The 25,551-nt window shown below is 36.8% G+C and overlaps 1 protein-coding gene across 5 annotated transcripts in view; it reads right to left on the bottom strand.

The window, feature by feature from the left end:
- The window catches only part of TASP1 (taspase 1), a 246,532-nt gene that overhangs the window by 136,202 nt on the left and 84,779 nt on the right, over positions 1–25,551 (bottom strand). For all 5 annotated transcript variants that reach the window (XR_010343411.1, XR_010343409.1, XM_012474983.3 and 2 more), the window contains one exon: positions 2,855–2,974. Coding sequence is in view for 3 of the 5 variants with exons in the window: in XM_012474983.3 (XP_012330406.1) it covers positions 2,855–2,974 (120 nt within the window). In the remaining 2 variants the exon portion in view is untranslated. The remainder of the gene's footprint in view (positions 1–2,854; positions 2,975–25,551) is intronic.

Raw genomic sequence — 25,551 nt, 5'->3', positions numbered from 1 at the left:
GAAATCATAGCCATCTAATAAAGCCTGGTTTAATAATGATTGCAAGGAAGCTGGTTAACCCCATTTTACAGAGGTGGAAAGTGTGGAAAGTGGAGCCTAAAGATGTTAAGTAACTTGTTCAAAGTAAGGGGAATGGTATGTGGGGAGGTGGGATTAGAAGAGAGGTTTACCTGAATCAAAGGTCCACACTTAATCAGTAAACTCAACCGCCTATTTGTGTGGGGGTGGGGTGAAGTTTAGGGGAATAAGTAAAATAGAATAATTCCTTTCTCACATCCAAATTGTAAATTCTAATTATTACAGTAAGCTAAAGAAGCAAATAAGTCCTAATTCCAATTACCATTTCTTTTCTTTTTTTGGAGACAGTCTTGCTCTGTCACCAGGCTGGAGTGCAGTGGCATGTTCAGCTCACTGCAACCTCAGCCTCCCAGATTCAAGTGATTCTACTGCCTCAGCCTCCCCAGGTAGCTGGGATTACAGGTGTCAGCCATCATGCTCAGCTAATTTTTGTTTCGTTGTTTTTTGCGACGGGGTCTCACTCTGTCACCCACACTGGAATGCAGTAGCGAGATCTGAGGTAACTGCAACCTCCACCTCCTGGGTTCAAGCGATTCTCCTACCTCAGCATCCCGAGTAGCTGGGATTATAGGCTTGCACCACCATGCCCAGGTAACTTTTGTATTTTTAGTAGAGATGGGGTTTTGCCATGTTGACCAGGCTGGTCTTGAACTCCTGATGACCTCAAGTGATCTACCTACCTTGGCCTCCCAGACTGCTGGGATTACAGGCATGAGCCACTGCACCTGGCCTAATTTTTGTATTTTTAGTAGAGACAGCATGAGCCAAAGTGCTGGGATTACAGAAAATAGTAAGAAAGTCATGGGGACTATAATGCATGAAAGGTGACTTTGCTGGCTTTTCACTCACCTTCTCTATTTCTCTATAGGATTTCAACATGTTGGCCAGGCTGGTCTCAAACTCCTGACCTCAAGTGATCCGCCCACCTCAGCCTCCTAAAATTACAGGCGTGAGCCACCGCACCTGGCCTCAAATTGCCACTCACCATCTGCACTGCTAGCACGTATCTACAGCAGGGTAATATGCTAAAATTTTTAAATAGTTAATTGTACATTTAAAATACATTAAAAGTATCTAGCTTCAGCACACTTAAAAAATAATTAGGCTTTGATATAATTTGTTTTTGTATTATGTTCCATTTGGACCTGTGAAAAAGAATTGTTCTTTACCTCTCATCTGATACTTACATAATTTCAGGTTTTTTACATCTCCTCTATCCAAGCAATATAATCCAATTAAGCAACTGCATTTTCCTATAAGCGCTTTGACTCCTTTCTTCCACACTCTTTCCTGATTTTCTAACTCCAGAAGCTATGTATTCATAAACTAGCCAAGTGAGGTAAATCAACACATAACTTTTACAGAAGTATTTCTTTTGTTAGGACAGTGCTATGTGCAGGGGCAGAATGGCTTCAAGAATGTTAGATGTAATATCCTGCTAACATAGCCCAGAACTATCCTTGGTTCTGTTTTTGCTATTTTGCTAACTAAAACAAACAGAAAACAGTAAGAAAGTCATGGGGACTATAATGCATCAAGGGTGACTCTGCTGGCTTTTCTCTCACCTTCTCTACTAGGGTGTCTGCATCTGATATGCCAAGCTTGATTTTCTTATTGCAAACTTGACAAATACGCAAGACTTTATGATGTAGAAAAATACCATGACCAAACAAAGGCATTTACAATGAGTTCAAAGCATTGTACACATGTTGAATAATCATTCCCTACACAGCCCCTTGTACACTAGGCAGAGTAGCACAAAACTAATTATCCTTCCCTTCCCCTTTTTCCTAGTCTAGGAATGTCAACAGCTCAAAGGAGATCAAGCAACATCACTTAGGGGTGTGCAGTGACTCTCCATGAATTCGATCTCTCTGTTTCAAATAGTTCTAACCATCATGAACAAAGTAATTGTGACACTGACTCTTCTTCGAATATGACAAAGTACACAAAGCGTACCAAGACATACTCCATCTATAAGATGCCACCCAAATACTGAGTTTAAATGAACCCTTGCAACTGCTCCATGAGAGTATCCAATTCATTTGTTCACTTAACAAATATTTATGAAGCTGACAAGCAATGTGCCAAAATTGGTTTATCCTCAGAAAGCTTCCTAGATCAAATGGAATGTTAAATTTCATTCTCAGTATAAAACTAAAGATGGGGGACGGAGGGGCAAAGTGAAGAGGATGTGCAAGTGAACTTGGACGAGCAAATTTTTACATAAATTAGACCATCTTCATTTCTAGATTTTTTTCAGTGGTATCATGTGTTGGTGACCTGAAATACTGGTTATTTTATAAAATGGCTGAAATGCTTGATTAGAGGAGGGATGTAAAGGGCCAAAGGTCACCATACATGGAATAGAGGAAATTAAAAATGTAACTCTGAAATCATTTCTCCAACTAAAAAGCAAGCAGTATAATCAAGTAGGGCTTGTTCCTAAAGAGAGTGATATTTACAGAGAGAAAATGGAAACCGGCACACATTTATTAAATGTCTACTAAATGCCCAGGCCAGTGCCCGGCCTGCTGAAAGTAGCAAAACTAGGATCACCAATTGTAAAGATGAGAAACAAACCAATTACTACGAGATAGGTTTTCTTAAAAAGAATCTTAAAAGGGTATTTGTTTGATGATTTATACTAGATGTTAAAAAACAATGATATGCATTTTTTCTAAAGAAAAAATGTTCCTACTGGTTAAAAAACTGTGAGCTAAAAATTCCATGCTTTACTCTGAAAGGTTAGTTTAAAAAACCTATAATTACTTACCTGCCCAACTCTCCCCGGATGTTTCAAGGCCAAACCTCCACTGGAGACAGCAGCAGCAACATTCCCTTCGTGATCCACAACCACAGCGCCCACCGTGTCCAAAGTGCCTGAGTCATTTTCCTGCAGAGCAAAAGTGGCACAAGTATTCACTAGGCATGGCGTGGGACAATCTGATATGACTACATAGCGCTTTTCTGTATAATCATGACAAGACAAAATCTAAACTAATCTTTAAGCGGAACATTGAGCAATCTCCTAAAATTATCTATTATCGAGTTGCCATTTAAATTCTATTTAAATCCAAATGTATTTTCCACCAAAAATTCCGAACAAAAGGTGTCCTGCTGCTTTTCTCTAATAATAAGGTTATAGTATCTTTTTAATGGAGGAAATATCACAATTTAATATAAATTTCAGAATACAACAGTGTCTCTTCATTCTCAAGAATTAAGTTCATGTTTGAGAATGTGTAGAGGAAAAGATCTGTGGCATAAATGAGCCAATAAATACTCTTGTTAGTATATCTTTAAGTATTCTATACAAGCATCTAATAGAAATACAATCCATACAATAAGTGAATAAAATGGCATTTACAATCTTGAAGTATACCACACCGTCATTTTTCTCTTACAATTCCTTGTTTGTAAGAAACGTTTTGGCAAGCTCCCCTCTCTCCCATATTAGTAATATGCTTGCCAATTGTATGGCAGAAAAGTGTTCTTAGACAGCATCTTTGTGTTTTGATGTTTTGTCCCAGGTCCCACATGTTTAAAGCACTTAGTGACATTTAGTGATTATGAGCAGCTGTCTCTTACTTCCAAAGTTTCTGGGTCACCTGTGAAAGAGAGACAAATACTACACTACTGGATAGAAATAATGATTAAGGGAGGCAAGAAAAAAAAATCATGGGAAAAAAATCTTATATATTAAAAAGAAGGGTCCTGCTCACACTACTGAGCAGGACTTGGTTGGTACTGAGGGATCCCTAAGAAGCAAAATGACACACTAAGGCTAGCACCAGAAAAGTCAATGAGTTCCTGGGGCCATCTCAGAAGCTGAGCAACATTGAAGAGTTTCTAAATATTGGAAGCAGAATTCAAACAAGAGATTTTTCCCTAAAGCAAACTGGAAAACTCAGAAGTAGAGTGTGCCACAACAAAATTTTACATCAAGTCTGTTAGGAAAAGGTATTTACATCCAGAATTTATATTTCTTGTTCTAAATTCTAACTTCCCTTAAGTATATTGATACACTATGACAGTACTTACTTTGATAGGAAATGTTTAACTGGCTGAAATGAATGCTATATTACTAATCCCTCTTTTAACCACAGCTGGAGAAAGGCTAGCCAATGAATCCACATGGTCCTATCTCAGAATTCCATAGTTCTGCTCAAGGCAGGTGCCTTCAAGAATACTTCCTAGCCTGACCATAAACTCCTTGAGGAAAGGTTTGATCCACTCCCTATCATCCTGAATGCAACAGACACTCAGGACGTACTTATTTTTTAATTAAGATACAGGATGTCTGTATCCCTGGTGTTACAAAACATGCCCAGTAGTGAATAACATGCCATGCTACTCCAATGTCAGGGCCAGTTTTCTACCTCCATTTCTCAGGCTTTGACTTCATGCAAATCCACATGCTGTCGCCATATTAGGGAAGACTTAACAATAACCAGACTTGTTCATTCAGGTTGGACAAAGCAAAGTTTACCTTCTCTGGTAGGTAAGATTAAGAAGAGCAGTATAGAAATGTATTAAAGACATTTTACTCCAGAAAAGATGGGTAATCTTAAAGAGAAATATAGTTTTAAGGGGAATATTTGTTTTATAATTCTAATGAATAATTTCTAAATCTGTATATCCTTGCAATCTAGGGTACAGAAGTGTTAGTTCCCCAGATGCCAAGTTTGATGTCTTCTTTAGGAAGGCTTCTCAAATTTTAATGTGCACACAAATCATCAGGAGAACTTGTTTAAATGCAAATTCTGATGGAACAATCTGGAAACTATCCAAGGCTGTACATCTAATAATCTTCCACATTATGCTGATGATCTAACACATACCACCCCAGGGGATCATTATCCACCAAATACCTGCTCCATTCATTCTGAAGCAAAGTACTTATAGGCACACATCTGCTGAAGAAGAAACTTAAAACTACCTACAGCTAACATTGTACCAGTATAAAAGATTTAAGTTCTATCTTGCTCAACTGTCAACTGACAGCATATCACCACTATTATACTACATGGACTTGGTATGTATATTTTAAAATACTGGATCTTTCATTTTAAAAAACAAATCTTATACAAATAAATGAACTGCAAAGTAACTTTCCTCAACAATATTCTTTTAAGATTATTTTTTGAAATACTGAGTGTTTATTGAGAGACATATGCCAGTACTTTTTGCCCTTATTCTTTGTTATAAAATTCTGGAAATTTTTACATACTTTTTTTCCCTAGCCCTAGTAAGGCATAATGTAAAGTGATTGTCTTCATCAGGCCTAGCAGATAAGGATAATTGCTTCTGGCAAATAATCAAATTGTGACTTTCATCCTATTTTCCATCTAACCTTTGAGGGAAAGTATGTCTCTTTTTTACATTTTTGTTATTTTAATTAATAAAGATTATATATATTTATGGTATGTAGCATGATGTTTTGATATAGACATAAATTGTAAAATGGCAAAAATCAAGCTAATTGGTGTATACATCACCTCACATAATCATTTATTTCTGGTGAGAATGCTTACAATCTACTCTCTTAAGGGTATTTTTCATTAGCTCTTTTTTATAAACTGCAACTGCTGCTCCTACTACTCAAGCATTCTGTAAAATAGAATTTTATAGAGGGGACACACAATGATACGCATTCTCTGTAAAGCAATTTTCCTAACATTTCAGTCAGGATATTATGAATCATGAGAACTTTTATGCCTAACCAAACTCCTGTAGAAAAATACAAAAACTGATGTCAGTATAACTGGACTATACATAGATGGATTTACTGTTTCTTGGTTTTCAAAAATGAAAAATCATGAAAAAAATAGAGAAACCTGTTCCAAATTAAGTTAAATATTCCTAAGAGCCTGTAACACCTGAAAAAAATCAGGATTACTTCATAAATATTCAAGAATTAGTTCATAGACTTCACATACTGCAAAGCAAATTTAAGGATGATGAAGTAATATTTAAGCATTTTTATGAAGTGCAGATAAATTAGGTGAAAGATAAACATTGGTATTTTGGCCATAATAATTTCATAGAGCTCATTTGTACAGGAATGAAATCTTAGAAAGGTTAAAAAGCATACAGTGAATGTTACTATACAGAGCTACTATTACACTTTTACACTCTATAAATACTTGAAAATATGTGCACTACATGCATACATATATACCTATTGTCCTTGACTAAAACAGGCTATTTGTATTACTTTTTTGATAAAATTATAACTAAAAAGCAACTGTATAAAACCATAGTCCTCTTCAAAATAAGCACGTATATAAAGTTAGCATAGAAGTTACATGTGTTAAAGAAAACACTGAAATAAAACTTTCTTGAAGTAAGCAATAAATTAGTAACCCCTGTTTACTCTGTTCCAAATAAGAGATGGTTATTAAATAGTTATTATAAGAATTAAGTAACACATGTAAACTACTTTAAAAGGAATAAATCTCTTAATACAAAGTTAAGGCACTTCCCACCAGAAAATGAAGCCTCTAATCTGTACTCTTTGAAATCTGCTAAGAGACATCATCTATCAGTCTTTTATCTCATTAACTTGGTCTTTTTTGTCCAGAATTACTCAAATATCAAGTAGCTAAAATACAATAATAAATCTTAAATGTATAAATGCATTCTGAAATAGGTATATTATGGGATTATCTGAATATAATGATAAAGACAGAAATACATTCTTTGAAAGCATACCAAGCCCTCCTAGCATACCTTTGTTAGGTTTGAGAGCAGCATTATAACTGGCGTGAGCTTCCACTTGAGAAACGTAGATGACTTATGCCCACATGACAGTACAACAATGTCATCATAAAGCTTTCACATCTCTGAGTATCATAAACATGGAGAGATTGGATCTGGCTACAGGACATCTAGACCTAGCTCTATATCCCTGACACTCAGCCCTCCAACAGCAGGGCCACAGTGGGCTACGGTTTATCAACTATGTGTAAACAAAGTATAATTAAGCTAGGCCGGGCGCGGTGGCTCATGCCTGTAATCCCAGCATTTTGGGAGGCCAAGGTGGATGGATCTCCTGAGGTCAGGAGTTCAAGACCTGCCTGGCTAACATGGTGAAACCCTGTCTCTACTACAAATATCAAAAGAAATTAACCAGGCATGGTGGTGCGCACATGTAGTCCCAGCTACTCAGAGGCTGAGGTGGGAGAATCACTTCAACCCAGGAGGTGGAGGTTGCAATGAGCCGAGATCACACCACTGCACTCACTGACACAGTGAGACTCTGTCTCAAAATAATAATAATAATTTAGCTAGATTTATCTACTCTCACCTATGTGGACTGCATGAAACCAGCAAAAAAATCTGAACATATGAGCATTCAATGATATTATCTTTCCTTTTTAGAAAATCATCTTCTGATGCCTAATATTATTAATGATGCTTCTTACAAACTACAATCAAGATGTCTATTCTTAAGTAATTTTTTATTTTCTTTAACAGGTATGAGTTTAATAACTTTGCAACACTATACAAATTGTTACCAAATATATTTATAGAGCAAGAGGAAAAAAATGTATACTATATAAAAATCTAAACACAGTAGTCAACATAGCAGACCCTGTCTCTACAAAAAAATTAAAAATTAGCCAGGCATGGTGGCACACACCTGTAGTCCAAGCTACTCAGGAGATTGAGGCTGGAAAATCCCCTATGCCCAGGAGTGCAAGGCTACAGTGAGCTATGATCGCACCACTGCACTCTAGCCAGGGCAAAAGAGTAAGACACTGTCACTAAACAAATAAAAAATAAACAATAAAATCTTTATATTATTTATTTCCTAAATCACTCTATAAAAATTAACAGAAACAGTTTCAGGTTAAAATAAAAATAAAAGTGTTTGAACCATGCTTTTAAGGGGATTTAACATATCTGGGTTAGAGGAATTAAATTCATACTATAAAAAGATGACTTAAAATTTCCAAACCCTCAAAGATAGCAAAGGACAATGTTTTCTAACTGGCAGAATTCCTATACAATGTTCTGGGATTGCAACATTAAAGGTGGAAAAGGCAATGGTTTTCATCTTGGCTTTTAAGATAATCTTTTAAAAAATGAATTTTAAGGTTTTCTCTTTAAAATGGAATAGTTTGAAGGGCCTCAGAGTGCATGTTGAATGAGCGTGTATAAGTGATGGTAGAGATCAGACTCACAGCTTACATAGCTTACACAGCTAAACAGTAAATACCACCACAAAAGTAGTTTTATCCAGCTTTAAATCATTTCTGTCCTCACTCATATGCAGTTTAATATTTTTAAACTTATACCCATAGTGAACCACTGGTTAAAGACTGAGAACCTAGGATATACTGAAGTTAAAATAAAAATTACAGCAAGTTCCTTAAGATGACAATAACTAGGTCGTTAAACTGCATTCATCCTATCAAAATACTTACAGAGCACATCTCAAGGACTTCAAATATTAGTTTAAATATTTAATGATAAATATGTCCAATTTGGCTTATTTGTCTGAAATGAATAATCACAATTTTATAATTCTACATCAAAATTTATAAATTCTACATTAAACATAAACCTACCTATGACCAGCAACAAAATTCTTAAGTATTTGCCAAAGAGAAATCAAAATGTATACCATAAAAAGACTTGTCAAGGGTGTTCATAGCACCTTTATGTGCAATAACCAAAACCTGGGAAAAATCCAAACCTCTATCAACAGGAGAATGGGTAAACAAATTATGATATTGTCAATACTGGAGGACTGCTGAGCAATAAAAAGGAGCCCATGCTATATGCAATAATATGAATAATCTTTCAGACATATGCTAAGCAAAAGAAGCTGGACATAATAGAACACAGAGTATAGACTCCGTTTTAATGAACAAGTAAAACTATGGTGAAAAAGAATCAGAAAAGTGTTGTCTTCATTGAGGGGGGCAATAACAGTGAAGGGGCAGGAGGAAACTTTCTGGAGTCACCGAAATATTCTATATCTTGATAGGAGTACTGGTTACATGGTTATATACACATGTCAAAATTCACCAAATTATATATTCAAGATGCATGCATCTCACTGTATGTAAATTTTACCTGTAAAAAAAGGCAAAAAAAAAACCCAATAGCAATTTTTTTTTTTTTTTTTTTTTTTTTTGAGATGGAATTTCGCTCTTGTTACCCAGGTTGGAGTGCAATGGCGCGATCTCAGCTCACCGCAATCTCCGCCTCCTGGGTTCAGGCAATTCTCCTGCCTCAGCCTCCTGAGTAGCTGGGATTACAGGCACGCGCCACCATGCCCAGCTAATTTTTGTATTTTTAGTAGAGATGGGATTTCACTATGTTTTACCAGGATGGTCTCGATCTCTTGACCTCGTGATCCACCCGCCTTGGCCTCCCAAAGTGCTGGGATGACAGGCGTGAGCCACCGCGCCCGGCAGTAATGTATTATCTTAAAAAACAAAACCAAATATTCAAAACATCAGATCATGAACAAATTTTTCAGCTTTTTCTTTTTTTTTTTTTTTTTTTTTTTTTTTTGAGACGGAGTTTCGCTCTCGTTACCCAGGCTGGAGTGCAATGGCGCGATCTCGGCTCACCGCAACCTCCGCCTCCTGGGTTCAGGCAAGTCTCCTGCCTCAGCCTCCTGAGTAGCTGGGATTACAGGCACGCGCCACCATGCTCAGCTAATTTTTTTGTATTAGTAGAGACGGGGTTTCACAATGTTGACCAGGATGGTCTCGATCTCTTGACCTCGTGATCCACCCGCCTCGGCCTCCCAAAGTGCTGGGATTACAGGCTTGAGCCACCGCGCCCGGCCAGCTTTTTCTTATTGGTATAAGGCATATTTAATACACATTTGGTTGTAACTATAAGAAAAAGGGGAAAAACGTGAAAAATATGAATGAGATATTAAGAGATATGACTCAAAGTCTAATCTGTGTCTAACTAGATAGAATAGACAGAATAAAAGAGGGAAAATATTTAAAGGCAAAATGGCTCAAATTTTTCAGAACTGATAGGAAACAAGAATCCTGATCTCCAGGAAGCCAGAGTAAAAGGGAAAAGCCAGATAGAGAAGAGATGTCACCTACAGCAGAATGACAGCCAAATTCCTGGAAGCTCGTAGGCCAGGAGGCTATGATTGGTTGGTATAATATCCTCAAAGAAAACTAACTATAAACTTAGAAATGGTACTCAACAAAACTGCCATTTAGAACAAAATCAAATATATAAATAAATAAAATGAGTTCACTCCCAGGAGGACTGCATTTAATAAAGTCTTAACACTACAACCTGTCCTCCTTCTGCGTCCTCCCTACCATCCACACACAAAACACCTAATCTCCCTTTTTTGGCTCTACTTTATATTTTTTCCATAACATCACATCACCTTCTAAAATGATACAACGCTCATATCATTTAAATTGCCTATCTCCCTGACAAGATGGTAAGCTTCATGAAGGCAAGAACCTTTGTACGTTTTATTCCTTAACATATGTCAAGCACCCAGAAAAGCACTTGACACCTCTTAGGCACTCAATAAACACTTGTTGAATGAATGAATAAATAAATAAATGATATGTTTCAGGAAGGGAAATAAATGGAGGACAAGCAGACACGCAACAAGGAATAGGTAAACAAATACAATGGCAAACCTGCATAAAACATGTTGTCTTTAAAAATAATAATGTCTTATTAGAATGTCAGATTGGATTTTAAAATCTGGCTAGATGTTATTTATGAGAGATACACCTAAAGCATGAGCATATGGAAAAGTCAAGAGTAAAAGGATGGGGGAAAAAAATGATATACCAAGCAGATACCAATCCAAACAATGAAACTATGTTAACATCGAGCAAAGTAAGTGTCAAGACAGAAAGCATTAATAGAGATACAGGGCTTTACATGACAAATCCTGAAAGTTTAGAGTCACCAAGGAGATATAATAATTCTAAATTTGTACGTACTTTTTAAAAATCCTCAAATTTATATAAAGCAAAAACAGAGAAATCAACAAATTATACTCCACAATGAAATATTTCAGCACATTTCTCTCTATTATGAAGAGGTCAAGCAAGAAAAATCAGTAGAAATGGATGTGAATAGCATATTAAAAGGCTTGATTTGATAACGCTGATAGATCTCTGTACTCAATATTAGAAAAGAAACTTTCTTTTCAGGAACACAACTGATCACACATTAAATTATAAACTAAATCATTAACAAAGTTCAAAAAAAACTATATTCTCTGACTATAATACAATTAACTTAGGAGTCAATAAAAGTAGATAAAATCTGGAAATTAAATGATTTTTTAAAAACCCTTCTAAATAATTTATGGATCAAATAAATCAAAATAGAAACACAAATAATAATGAATGATAACAAAAATGTAGCATTTCAAAACTTGTGGGATACAGTAAAAGTAGTATTGAGAGGAAAATTTACGTCCAAATGTTGAGATAAGAACAAAAAATTAATAAGCTAAGTATCCAACAAAAGAAATTAGAAAGAGGACAAGATAAACACCAAGAAAAAGGGGGGAAATAAAAAATGAAAAATCACTGAAGGAGATATAAACTTCAAATAAAGAGACCAAAAAAAGGCAAAGTTGGTTCTGTGACAAAATACTTGAATGAATTCAATCTGATTGGCAATCATTTTCTCTATCATCTAAATCTCAGCAAAAGCCCCTCCCTCCTGCCTTGTCCTCCAACACTAGACTCGGCTCTCTCAAGTGGTAACAGACACTGGCATCTCTACTTCACTTGCACATCATACAGGGCAATTGTCACTTCCCACCCCTACCTTCATCCCCACACCACCCACACCACACATTAAAATACTGCACGTTTAGGGCCGGGCTCAGTGGCTCACACCTGCAATCCCAGCACTTTGGGAGGCCAAGGTGAGTGGATCACCTGAGGTCAGGAGTTTGAGACGATCCTGACCGACATGATGAAACCCCATCTCTACTAAAAATAGAAAAATTAGCCAGACATGGTGGTAGGTGCCTGTAATCCCAGCTACTCGGGAGGCTGAAGCAGGAGAATCACTAGAATCCAGAAGGCAGAGGTTGTAGTGAGCCAAGATCGCACCATTGCACTCACAAACAAACAAACAAACTGCACATCTTCAAGTGATTCAGGCTCAAATAACTCCAGAAAAAGATTTCTTGGCCACCTGTGGTGGTTCACGCCTATAATCCCAACACTTTGGGAGGCCAAGGTAGGCAGATCACTTGAGGTCAGGAGTTCAAGACCAGTCTGGCCAACATGGAGAACCTCCATCTCTACTAAAAATACAAAAAAATTATCCAGGCACAGTGGTATGTGCCTGTAGTCCCAGTTACGCAGGAGGCTGAGGCAAGAGAAGAGCCTGAACCTAGAAGGCAGAGACTGCAGTGAGCCAAGATTGCGCCACTGCACTCCAGCCTGGGTGACCAAGCAAAACTCCCATTTCAGAAAAAAAAACAAAACATTTCTTGAATCACTTCCCAACCAAACAGGAGGCCCTTGTGCCTTTCAACCTCTAACACACACATTTCTTCCCACTACAAGAAGACCATACGCTGGCTTGTTACAGAATCTTTGTTGGCTTATCTTGCCCCTCATGCATCTATAAGCAACAAAGTATCATAACATTAATATTCTTTACTTGAATCTCATCAATAACTCAAACTCTGTTCCCTCTGAAACTGCATCTTGCTCAATTTGGACACATGATTAAAACTCAGCTTATCTGAAGCAGTTTTCTATTATGTCACATTATGAATGTCACATTTCTGATTATTTCATATTTAGATCTTCTCTAAATGTAATGTTTTTGCACATCACTCTTAAATGAGTTCATTCTCAAAAGCACATCCTTAAACAACTGCCATGAAATATTTGGCTGGTCTCCATAATAACGAAACTGAGTCTGAAACCACTGTCCTGCAAAAACCCTGCGGCGCAACCAAACTCATCCATTTGCAGGTCTCTGAACCCAGGACTTCTATCTTTCTTTCTACCCAGACATTTAAGTCTGACCCTTTATCCAACATCCAGCTTAAATTCCTCCAATTCCATTAAGCCTGCCACGTGAAACTTAGCAGAGCTTAGAGTGATTTCTCCATCCAGTAATTCCTGTGGCTCTCACTGATGATTTTGTTCTAACACAAACCAAATGGCATTTTTTTTTATTGTTTAATTCATTAGGATCAAATACATAAAGGGCAGGGACTAGGTGCCATATCCTCTATTCATTCTCTAAGATCTATTTAAAAGCCTGTACATAAATAACATTCAATAAATGTTTGTTGGTGACAATGTTGAGGCCAAAGGTTAAAAAAAAAAAGAGGGCTGGATAAGAAAAACCAATGACTGCATGAAGTCGTGACTTCTGGTGGAAAAAAACACCAGTCAAAGCCCATGCACTTCTCCAAATGACTCACTGGTAATTCCTCAAGCTACAAAAATTGATGGAGCAATGAAAATAGAGCACTGCCTGTTTCTTGGGTTAATAATCCAAAAAGGATATTTTACAAACCTTAACACTTCTTCACAGAAAAGACGACAATGCTTACAATATAAAAATGCTCTCAGCACAGCCAAAAAAAGGCACAATCAGAAGCTTCATAAACTTGTCTGAGTTCACAAGGCAATTCTTATTTCCATTCTGTAAGACTCCTATTCCCCTTGGAAAATCATACATCCAAAATAAACATGTGCTACAAAATGTATAGGAATTCTTGTTGTGACGAGAGTCCATTCTTTTTCCTGGCAGTGGGATAAAAGACATGGTCTAGAAGTACATTTGTAAAACAGGCAGTTTTACCTGCATTAACAGAAAAGGCACTTGGTCAAGTTTCTCTAGATGAGCACGCCCCCTTGTGGTCACTTCCTGATTTACCTCTTTGGAATGGTCAGTGGAGATTGCGGACTGTTTGAAGGTATTATTATTCAACATTCATTTCTCTCCCTTACTTACATACTATCTTACATATCTATAATGTTGAGTAAGCATAATATTATTTAGTGATATTTCAGATAACCTATCCCTTTTCTTTCCTTATTTCCCCAAATACAAGCTTATTGTTAAAACAAGCATAGTTTTTAGACTCAGGTATGTTTGAAGCCCTTAAATAATAGATTTCAAACCTATTCAAAGACTGCAAAATTTACTATTAAAAGGAAATATCATTGTATGGGTTTTTTATTTCAAAAATATTCAAATCCTCAGTTGTAGATGTTTAAGTTAGTAATGTCAACTGAGTAAAGGCACTATTTCTAGGGACTGTGATAAGGATAAAGTAAAAAAAAAAAAGCTCATGCTTCTGTGGACCTACACAAACAAAATAACCACATACACCAATCTCAAAATGGCAAACGTATGAAGCAGATATTTCAATTCAATAAACACTAAGTACCTATTATCTGCACTAACTAGAAGAAAGAAATCTGATCTGCATGGCATTGGAGCTAGCCCATAAGGGAAGAGTTGAATTAGAATTTCCAGGAAGCAAAGAAGTAAGTGATATTCCATTATTAATTACTACTTATTCCATTAAGGGAACGGATATCAACAAAAACTTAGACTTGAGAACGTTCAGCAAATTCATGAAAAACTGAAAAGAGAAATAAATATGATGAGGAAAAAAGATAATTCCCAAAGGAAACCAACAGAAAAGTACCTTGTGACTAAGTTTCAAGAGGGTTTATAAAATTCAGCTTAAAAGTTTGGGTTTTAACCCACAGAGAGTAAAGATTCTATTAAAGTTTATTCCAGGAGAGAGACAAAACCAGTGCAGGTATTTTTAGGGAAATGTATCTTCCGATAGCACACAGAATTAAAACAGAATGGGGCAGGACTAGAAGCAAAGAAGCCAGACGTGAAGATACTGCAACGGTCCAGCCATTAAGGGTGAGAAGACAAAGGCTTAGTGGTGGTAAATCTACTAAAAGAAAACAAGAAAAAAAATGTAGTGCATGCATTCATTAAACAAATGTTCATTGAGCATTTATTATATGTCAAGCTGGGAAACCATGGTAAATAAGACACATATAATCACTGTCCTCCTGGAACCTCACTCTACTTGAAAGATAAAGACATCAAATAACCACACTAATAATGACAGAGAGACAACTGGAGCAGCATGATAGCTTAAAGAGAGAGAAGAGGGAAGGAGACAGGCAACATTCCCTGGATCTGGAATCACACATGTGAGGACCTTGTTAGTTGTATTCCTAGGTATTTTATTCACTTTGTAGCAATTGTGAATGGGAGTTAGCTCTTGATTTGGCGCTCTGTTAGTCTGTTATTGGTGAATAGGAATGTTTGTGATTTCTGCACATTGATTTTGTATCCTGAGACTTTGCTGAAGTTGCTTATCAGTTTAAGATTTTGGGCTGAGACAATGGGGTCTTCTAAATATACAATTGCGTCATCTTCAAATAGAGACAATTTGACTTCCTTCTTTCCTAATTGAATATCCTTTATTTATTTTTCTTGCCTGATTGCTCTGGCTACAACTTCCAATACTATATTGAATAGGAGTGGTGAGAGAGGGCATCCTTGTCTAGTGCCAGATTTCAGAGGGAATGCTTCCAGTTTTTGCCCATTCAGTATGATATTGGCTGTGGGTTTGTCATAAATAGCTCTTATTATTTTGAGATATGATCCATTGATACCTAGTTTATTGAAAGTTTTTAGCATAAAGGGCTGTTGAATTTTGTCGAAGGCCTTTTCTGCATCTATTGAGATAATCATGTGGTAACTTTGGTTCTGTTTATGTGATGGATTACATTTATAGATTTGCGGATGTTGAACCAGCCTCGCATCCCTGAGATGAAGCCAACTTGATCATGATGGATAAGCTTTTTGATGTGCTGTTGGATTTGGTTTGCCAGTATTTTATTGAAGATTTTTGTATCAATGTTCATCATGGATATGGATACTGGCCTGAAATTTTCTTTTTTGGTTGTGTCTCTGCCAGGTTTTGGTAGCAGGATGATGCTGGTCTCATAAAATGAGTTAGGGAGGATTCCATTTTCGTATTGTTTGGAATAGTTTCAGAAGGAATGGTACCAGCTCCTCTTTGTACCTCTGGTAGAATTCGGCTGTGAACCTCCCTGGTCCTGGACATTTTTTGGTTGGTAGGCTATTAATTGCTGCCTGAACTTCAGACCTTGTTATTGGTCTATTCAGGAATTCAACTTCTTCCTTGTTTAGTCTTGGGAGGGTGTAAGTGTCCAGGAATTTATCCATTTCTTCTAGATTTACTGGTTTATTTGCATAGAGTTGTTTGTAGTAATCTCTGATGGTAGTTTGTATTTCTGTGGGATCAGTGGTGATATTCACTTTAAGACTCCATTTCTTAAGGAAGACCTGGGAAGAATCTCAACGTATTGAACCTTTATATAAGTTAGAAGCTTTTCCTAAATCAGGAATATATACATATCCATACACAGACACTGCAATTGTCCAGCCATCAAAGTTTGAAAGTTTTAGACTCAGATATTGATGACTGACATAAAGTACTACAAACCATTAACATTTAGAAAATCTTCATCAAGTTATACTGAAAAGAATGCTGATCATCAGGCTTTACAACCTAAATAAATACGTAGGATGGAGGTGATCCAATAATACTCTAATTAAGTTGCTGACCTATCTACTGATCTACATGTAAAATCTGTAGGCTCATCCAGTAATCAAGATATTCTTATGTGAGGCAAAATAATTTTCAGTATATTACCTACAACTCAAGAAAATGATTTCAAATACAAGACAATCACTTCACAGAATGAATTTTCAGTTTTATTTTTAAAAAATACATAAAGTATATTTCTTTATGTAAAAGAGAAGTCAAAGAAGTTTCCTACTTCTGTTTACTCATATATTCATATACTAATCAATTCCTTGAGCAGTAAGACAAAACTCTAGACCATGCAAAGTCAATTTCTAGAGAAGACTAATTACTTCTTTCTCTGCACTCTTAATACTCTAAGAGTCCCTGCCAGCCATATCCAGGGCTGGCTATTTGAAACTGTTATTTCTGAAATCTAGATTATGCCACGTACAGTCAGTTTGTTTTTCCAATATGAGGGTCTCCTCTTGTAGCAAGCACAGACACGTACACAAGTACGAGTGGAACAATCTGAGGAAAACATGTTGTTTGTTGCGCATTTATTTTCTTTGATCTTAGCCTACCTCTCACCCAAAAACTACAATGATTTAGTATGATACAGTTAAGCGTTTACATAATAATTTCAAGATGGTGGATAAAAGGGAAAAATGTTACCCACAATATACTTCAAAAGAAAAGAATATATTTATATGAAGCACACAAAGCAAGGCCCAACATTTCCTTTCTGAAACATGTGGCCAATTTGATGTCTCTATGTGGTGGCTAAAGAACACAAAATTTAAAATTGTAGCATCTCTTTAGAGTAGTTTTAAACACACAACATTGTATAAGAGCATCAAAAGCATTATGAAATTTTCTGAGCTTGTTTATTAAAAATCAAATATTCATTTTGATATTTATTCACACAATGGAAAGATATTCATTCACACAATGGAAAATGTCTGATTAGCTTTCATTTCACTATCCTATATAAGTACTGCTTTACCTAAATACCAATGAAATTAATTAAAAATTTAATTACTTCATAGAAATCACAGGAGGAGGCAAATAATTATTATGTACAGTCAACTGTAAAATCTGTTATTAAAAAAAGGAATGGGAACTATTTCAACAATATGCTCATGAAAAATGAAGAGAAAAGAAAAAAGGCTTGAAACATCAAAAATGTTGAGAGCAAACAATACCCCAACCTCTTTTAATACTCTAAAAGTCCCTTCCACTCATATCCAGGCCTGGCTGTTTGAAACTGATATTTATGAAATCTAGATTATGCCATGCATTCAATCAGTTTGTTTTCCCAATACAAGGGTCTCCTCTTTAAGCAAGTAACTCTCAGTCATGTAGCAACTCAGTCAGTTCTGTAGCAAAGCCAAGTACAGCAACTAACCAATGAGTTAATGAGTTAACTATTTCATTCAAAAAGTAAGGTTTCCTCTTCCAAATATCATAAAGATTAGAAACCAATACAACTAACTACTTTTTTCTTTTTGTGTCAAAACAAAACAAAAACTAAATTTTAAACAGGTAATCACTTCATTATATACACCACATGAACTTACTGATAAGTATTCCAACAATGAGGTCATGTCAGGGGAAATCCTAATGTCAATTTGCAAAAATTATGGAAGATACAGGAACATGCTGAACCGCACCGTGTATATACAATAAGCAAAACTCAGATTGAAGGAAATTTCACAGGACAAACAGTCCAGGTCACTTGACAGAAAAATACCCCTTGCTTTGCCTAATATATACAAATTTCAATTACCAGAGTTTATTTAAATCACACCAGTCCCTCAACAACATGGTTCAAATTTCAATTACCATGGTATATTAACTGTGAGTAATTGCGTGAAGTATACACTCCCCCTCCAGCTCCTCAGTTCACAAACCACAGCAAACATCAGAGATGCACATCACGATCAGTGACTGATTATGGTATTCTTTGAAAGTCTGTCAGTGACGTGTCACTGTGCACAGACATGGGTGGAAATGTTACTACTCTTTCTATGTGATGAAGCTACAGAAGAAAGTGAAGCAAAAAAAAAAAAGTGATAATGCTGGAAGTGAAATTCAAATGAAAGATAAATGAAGTTATACAAGAAATAAGTTGCCATAGGAATGTCTGTCACTGCTGCTGCTAAGTCTCTAGATATACAGTCAGAGGAACTCACTAAAGAGGATCTTATCAAGGAGTGGAGTTGTGACAAAAAAGGATGAAGATGTCCCAGATTTTTATCCTAAATAAAACACTGTTAATGCTTCTAAATGTTTTACTGTGATAAGTAAATACTGGTTTTACTTTTTTCTGTTTCCATATACATTTGTAACCAACAGTTAAGAGTTTTCTGGGTTTTTCTTTCTGTTTTTCTTTTTTCCTCTTTTTGAGACAGGGTTTCACTCTGTTGCCCAGGCTGGAGTGCAGCAGCATGATCATGGCTCACTGTAACCTCAAACTCCCAGGCTCATGCTATCTTCCCACCTCAGCATCCTGAGTAACTGGGACTACAGGTGCATGCCACCATGCTCAGCTAGTTTTTCTTTTATATTTACAGAGAGAGAGAGACAGGGTCTTGCTATGTTATCCAGGCTGGTCTTAAAACTCTTGCCTCTGCCTCCCAAAGCACTGGGATGACAGGTGTGAGCCACTGTACTCAGCCAAGAGTTTTTAAGGTTTCGACAAAAATATTTAAAGGTCATGGAACAAGCAAAATTTTTGCCATTATGACCACTCTGCATGGTTTCAGCTTGCATGGTCACTTTATGGTCCAGCACTATCATGCAAAGTATGGATTGTCTGTAGATCATAAAAGTAAGAAAGAGATAAAAGAAAAACCCAGAAGAGATAGATCTACCCAGAGAGTGAAGTAGAACAGAACTTAAGGACTACTATTTTTGTTTCACAATATAATACTACAGCTAAATAGTCATCTTTTCCTTCTCCATCATGTCTTCCCTGTAAATAACAAAAAAATAAGCAAGGATGAAACAAAGATGCCAATTACTAAGAATGCATAATTACTAAGAATTTATATTCCTCATTTTATTTTAAAATCTATATATCCTAAAAGTAGCAAAATATTCAATTTATCTATAGACTAGCTGTTTCACTCAATATTACTTCGTAGGAACAAGGGATATGTTAATCATGGGGAAGGAGATTATAGAAACCTATCTCCATTAATGCTATATATTGTAAATTACCTACCAAATAACCACTACCATTGATAATAAAATGGCTATTTTTGGGGGGACGACAATGTGTCTATCCTCAAGCCATGAACAATGAGATGGTAATTATGACAACTCACTCAATTTCCTAGGCTCCTTTGTAGCCAGAAATAGCCATGCGACTGAATTGTACCCTTTTTCAAATACTAAGGAAAAGTTTACTGAGGGAGATTCCAGAAAAGCTTTGTATCCCAGATAAAAGGAACATACATTTGGCACTACTCTCTCTTTGCCATTCCGCCTTACTCTCACCTTGAATGCAAATGTGACATCTAAAATTTCAGGAGCCATATCACATCCATGAGGCAAGGTATAAGAAAAAGGCACAAGAGAATACCAGCCATGTTGGCCCTAGCATTGTCAGAAATCTAATGACAGCAATCAACCACCTCCAAACTTACTACTATGTGGCTAAGGGCCAAAGAGCAAGGGGACAAATATGCATTTCTTAAACTACAATCAGGTTTTCCATTGTTTGCAGCCAAAAGCATTCCATGGATTGATTCTTATTTAAAGCTAATTTAATGTAAGTATAAATGGTCAAAGACTAAAGAAAACAAAAGCACTCTAATTTATAGAAGTAGAATAGCAAGCAGAATAAATTCTTCTTGCTTTAATTTGTATTATTACTTGTACTGTGATGTTTGTACAATTAATTTCCTTAAAAGGAAAAAAAAAACAGGAAACATCAATGCAATAAAAAAAATTCTAAATTATCTAGTTTTTTTTTATACTTTAAATTACAGACATATCTTGGAAATATTGCAGGTTTCATTCCAGACTACCACAATAGAGCAAATATTACAATAACCTGAATCAAACAAATATTTTGGTTTCTGAGTGCACATAAAAGTTATGTTTATACTTTACTATAGTCTATGAAGTGTACAATAGCATTATGTTTAAAAAAACAATGTACATACCTTAACTTTTTTTTTTTTTGAGACAGAGTTTTGCTCTTGTTGCCCAGGCTTCAATGCAATGGCACGATCTCAGCTCGCTGCAACCTCTACCTCCCGGGTTCAAGCTATTCTCCTGCCTCAGCCTCCCGAGCAGCTGGGATTACAAGCGTGCACCACCATGCCCAGCTATTTTTGTATTTTTAGTAGAGACACAGTTTCACCACGTTTGTTAGGCTGGTCTCAAACTTCTGACTTCTCAGGTGATCCACCCACCTCGGCCTCCCAAAGTGCAGGATTACAAGTATGAGCCACCGTGTCTGGCCCATACCTTAACTTTAAAATATTTTATTGCTAAAAAATGTTAACAATCATCTGAGCCTTTAGCAATTCATAATCTTTTTGCTGGTGGAAGGCCTTGCCTCAATGTTGATGGCTGCTGATTAATCAGGATGGTAGCTGCTGAAAGATGAGGTGGCTGTGGCAATTTATTCAGCAAACTAATAATGAAGCTTACCACATTGACTGACCCTTCCTTTCACCAAAGATTTCTCTGTAGTACATGATGCTACTTGACAGCATTTTACCCAAAGAACTTCTTTCAAAGCTGGATTGAACTCTCAAATCCCATCATTGTTTTATCAATAAGTTCACCTAATATTCTAAATCCTGGCTGGGCACGGTGGCTCATGCCTGTAATCCTAGCACTTTGGGAAACCAAAGTGGGCAAATCACCTGGGGTCAGAAGTTTGAGACCAGCCTGGCCAACATGGTCAAACCCCATCTCTACTGAAAATACAAAAAATTAGCTGGGTGTGGTGGCAGGTGCCTGTAGCCCCAGCTACTTGAGAGGCTAAGGCAGGAGAATTGTTTGAACCCAGGAGGCAGAGGTTTCAGTGAGCCAAGATCGGGCCACTTCACTCCAGCCTGAGCTACACAGCAAGACTCCCTCTAAAAAAAAAAAAAAAATCTAAATCCTTTGTCATTTCAACAATGCTTTCAGCATCTTTACCAGGAGTAGATTCCACCTCAAGAAATAACTTTTTTTACTTATCCACAAGAAGCAACTACTCACCTATAAAGTTCTATCATGAGACTGTAGCAATTCAAGCCACATCTTCAGGCTCTACTTCTAATTCTAGTTCTCTTGCTATTTCTACCACATCCGCTGGGACTTCCTCCACTGAAGTCCTGAATCTCTCAAAGTCATCCATGAGGCTTGGAATCCATTTCTTCCAAACACCTTTGAATGTTGATATTTTGACTTTGAATATCAAAATATCCCATGTATCAGGAATACATGTTATGGAATCTAGCATGGTGAATCCTTCCCAGAAAGTTTTCAATTTACTTTGCTCAGATCCATCAGAGGAATCACTATCTACAGCAACCTTAGCCTTACAAAATGTATTTCTTAAGTAATAAGACCTGAAAATCGAAATTACCCCCTGATTCATGGGTTGCGTTAGCAGGCATGAAACTAACAGAGATCTTGAGTGACAAGGTGTATTGTCAGTGAGCAATGATATTTTGAAAAAAATCTTCTGATCAGTATGCCTGAACAATAGGATTAACATACTCAGTAAACCATGTTATAAACAGATATGCTGTCACCCAGGGCTTCTTGTTCCATTTATGGAACAGAAGAAGAGTAGATTTAGCGTAATTCTTAAGGGCCCACGGATTTTTAGAATGGTAAATGAGCACTGGCTTCAACTGAAAGTCACCAGCTGCATTAGCCTCTAACAAGAGAGTCAGCCTGTTTTTTGAAGCTTTGAAGCCAGACATTGACTTCTCCCCTTTGAAAGTCCTAGAAGGCATTTTCTTCCAATAGAAGGCTGCTTTGCCTGCACAGATAATCTGTTTGTTGTTTAGTGTAGCCACTTTCATCAATAACCTTAGCTACATTTTCTGGATAACTCACTGCAGCTTCTCTATTAGCACTTGCTGCTTCACCTTGCACTTTCATGTTATGGAGATGGCTTCTTAAACCCCATGAGCCAACCTCTGCTACCTTCAAACTCACATCTGTCAGCCTGAACAGAACTGAAGAGAGTTAGGGCCGTGCTCTGGAGTAGACTTTGGCTTATAGGAATATTGTGGCTGGTGATCTATACAGACAGCTAAAAATGTTTCTATTATCAGCAATACAGCTGTTTTGCTTTCTTTTCATTGATGTATTCATTGGAGTAGTATTTTCAACTTCCTTCAAAAACTTTTCCTTTACATTCACAATTTAGCTGATTTTTTGGCAGAAGAAGCCTAGCTGTTGGCCTACCTTGGCTTTCAACGTGCCTTCCTTACTAAGCTTAATGATTTCTATTACAGCCTTTGATTTCAAGTGAGAGATGTGTGACATGAACACTTAGAGGTCACTGTAGGGTTACCAACTGACCTAATTTCAATATGGTTGTGTCTCAGGGAATAGGGAAGCCTGAGGAGAGGGAGGGAGACAGGAGACTGGTCAGTTGGGAGAGCAGTCAGATAACACACATTTATTGATTAAGTTCATCATCTTATATCCACACAGCTCCTGGAGCCTCAAAACAACTGCAATAGAAACATCAGAGATCACTGACTACAGATCACCATAACAGATAAAATAACAACGAAAATGTCTGAAATACTGCAAGAATTACCAAATTGTGACAGAGACATGAAGTGTCCACATGGTGTTAGAAAAATGACACCAATAGACTTGCTCAAAACCAGGTTGCCAAAAACTTCAATTTGTAAAAAACCCAGTATCTGTGAAGCACAAGACAGCAAAGCACAGTAAGACGAGGTGTGTCTGTACTAACCTACTGTCTACTTCTTTTAAGAAGTATATCTCCTTCAGTGTTAATCTCCTTCAATAATGAGTAACAAAAATGTAAACATTAGGAACATTACCAAATATTCCTTTTATTATATTTATATCTCCAACTCATAGCTGCTTCTATGTAGCCACAACAAACTGTAGTAGTCAGCCTTAGTCCACATACTTGCTAACTAATACTACACTAAAACTATACACACAGGACAGGGAGAAACAAACTAAAAAACAGTGAGTTGTCCTTTCCTGTCATAGCCCTAAAAAATTAAGAAACTTCCAGTCTCTCTACTCACCACAACTTACCTCTCTCCCCATAAACCTCTCTCACCATCCTCCCTTTTTCTACCACAAGATTCTACCCAGGGTAACCAACATAGGTGCAGATTTCTTGCTGAGTGACTTTAAAGATGAAAGCCACAATGGGAAAAACCATAGTGATGGTGACTCACTCAATGGTAATCATATAGCACTTGAACATCCATGATCACTTTTGTCCCTTATAACAGTCCTGTTAAGGGAACAGAATATCACTATTTTCATTTAAAAACAAAACCTGAGGCTTCAAATGTTAAATTATTGAGTGGATTCACAGAACTAACCAACTGACAGTTAATTCACAAAATCTCTTACCCCATATACCTCTCTCACCACTCCATGGCAAAACTTCTCAAGAGTTATTTCCACCCGTGTTCTCCCTAATCATCCCATTCCACACCAGTCTATAATCGACTATGCCACAGAAACTGTCCCTGTCCCAATCAACAGTCTCCAGGTGCCAAATCCAATGTCCAGTCATCTGTGTTCCTAGCCGTCTTCTCAGCAGTATTTGACCAGGTGATGACTTTCTTTGAAATGTTCCTCTCATGGCTTCCTAGACACTCTTCCTGGTTGTGGCTCTGCCTCTATGGCCACTCCTTCTCTCTCCTTTGCTCGTTCCTCCTCCTCCCAGTCTTGACGTATTAAACTGGCCCAGGGTTCGGTTTTCTGACCACTGTCTATTCTCACTCCTTAGTGACCTCATCTAGTGACATGGATTGATATTCCTTTTGATGCCAATGATTTCCAAATGGGTATCTCTCTCCCAACCCCCCCATAAAACAGGAGCTTATGCCCATGTGCATGGAGGCACTCAGATAACCAACTCCAGAGCTAATGTTTCTGCCTGTCATAGGAAACTTCCTATCAGAAATCCTCTTATCCAGTACGATGAAAGGTTAAATTTTTTTAAAATTGAAAATTCTCAGTGTGAAGCAGAGATTCATTCAAAAACAGAAAAAGACATATATCTTACACATATTATTTTTGTTTAAAACACAAAGGTTCATTCCATTTGTCAATCTCTTCATAGAGGACCAAAGCCTTTTCTTGGAATGTGGGCCCACAGATAAATACTCCGTATCATCTTTCTTGCATAAACTATAACACATTCAATTTCCCATGATTTCAAGTGTCATATTATCTTAAATAGAACAAGAACATAAAGACACCAACAAAGCATTCCACATACAGAATGCTTCCAGATTTTTATTATTTTTCTCAATCTTTTATAGTGGGCTTGCCCATATTTAATTCTACAACAATTTTTCATAAAACAACTCTGCTTTTCCAAGTTAGTTTTCAGACAATTCTCTTTTTAAACTTACTGCTCATCAGTTTACTTGAAACGATGAATTATGTAACAACAATGATTAAAACAGCAAGCATAATGAGGATATTGGTGGCACACAATTCAACTGAAAGGAACAGAGGCGGATGGCACACCAAAAGGTATTCTATTAGCTTTGGGTGTTTAAGGCGCTATTGGCATTAAGTAATATGTTTTATGGTGAAAATGGAAAGCACTGGTCAATCTGAGACCATTAAGTTGGAGATGAGTTAAGAAAGGTCTTGATTTCCACTGC

Source organism: Aotus nancymaae, unplaced genomic scaffold (assembly GCF_030222135.1).
Source record: "Aotus nancymaae isolate 86718 unplaced genomic scaffold, 86718_ANA_hifiasm-v0.15.2.pri h1tg000001l, whole genome shotgun sequence".
NCBI classification, from domain to species: Eukaryota; Metazoa; Chordata; class Mammalia; order Primates; family Aotidae; genus Aotus; species Aotus nancymaae.
The sequence above is the reverse complement of the archived record's forward strand: the minus strand, read 5'-3'. Positions and strand labels throughout refer to the sequence as shown.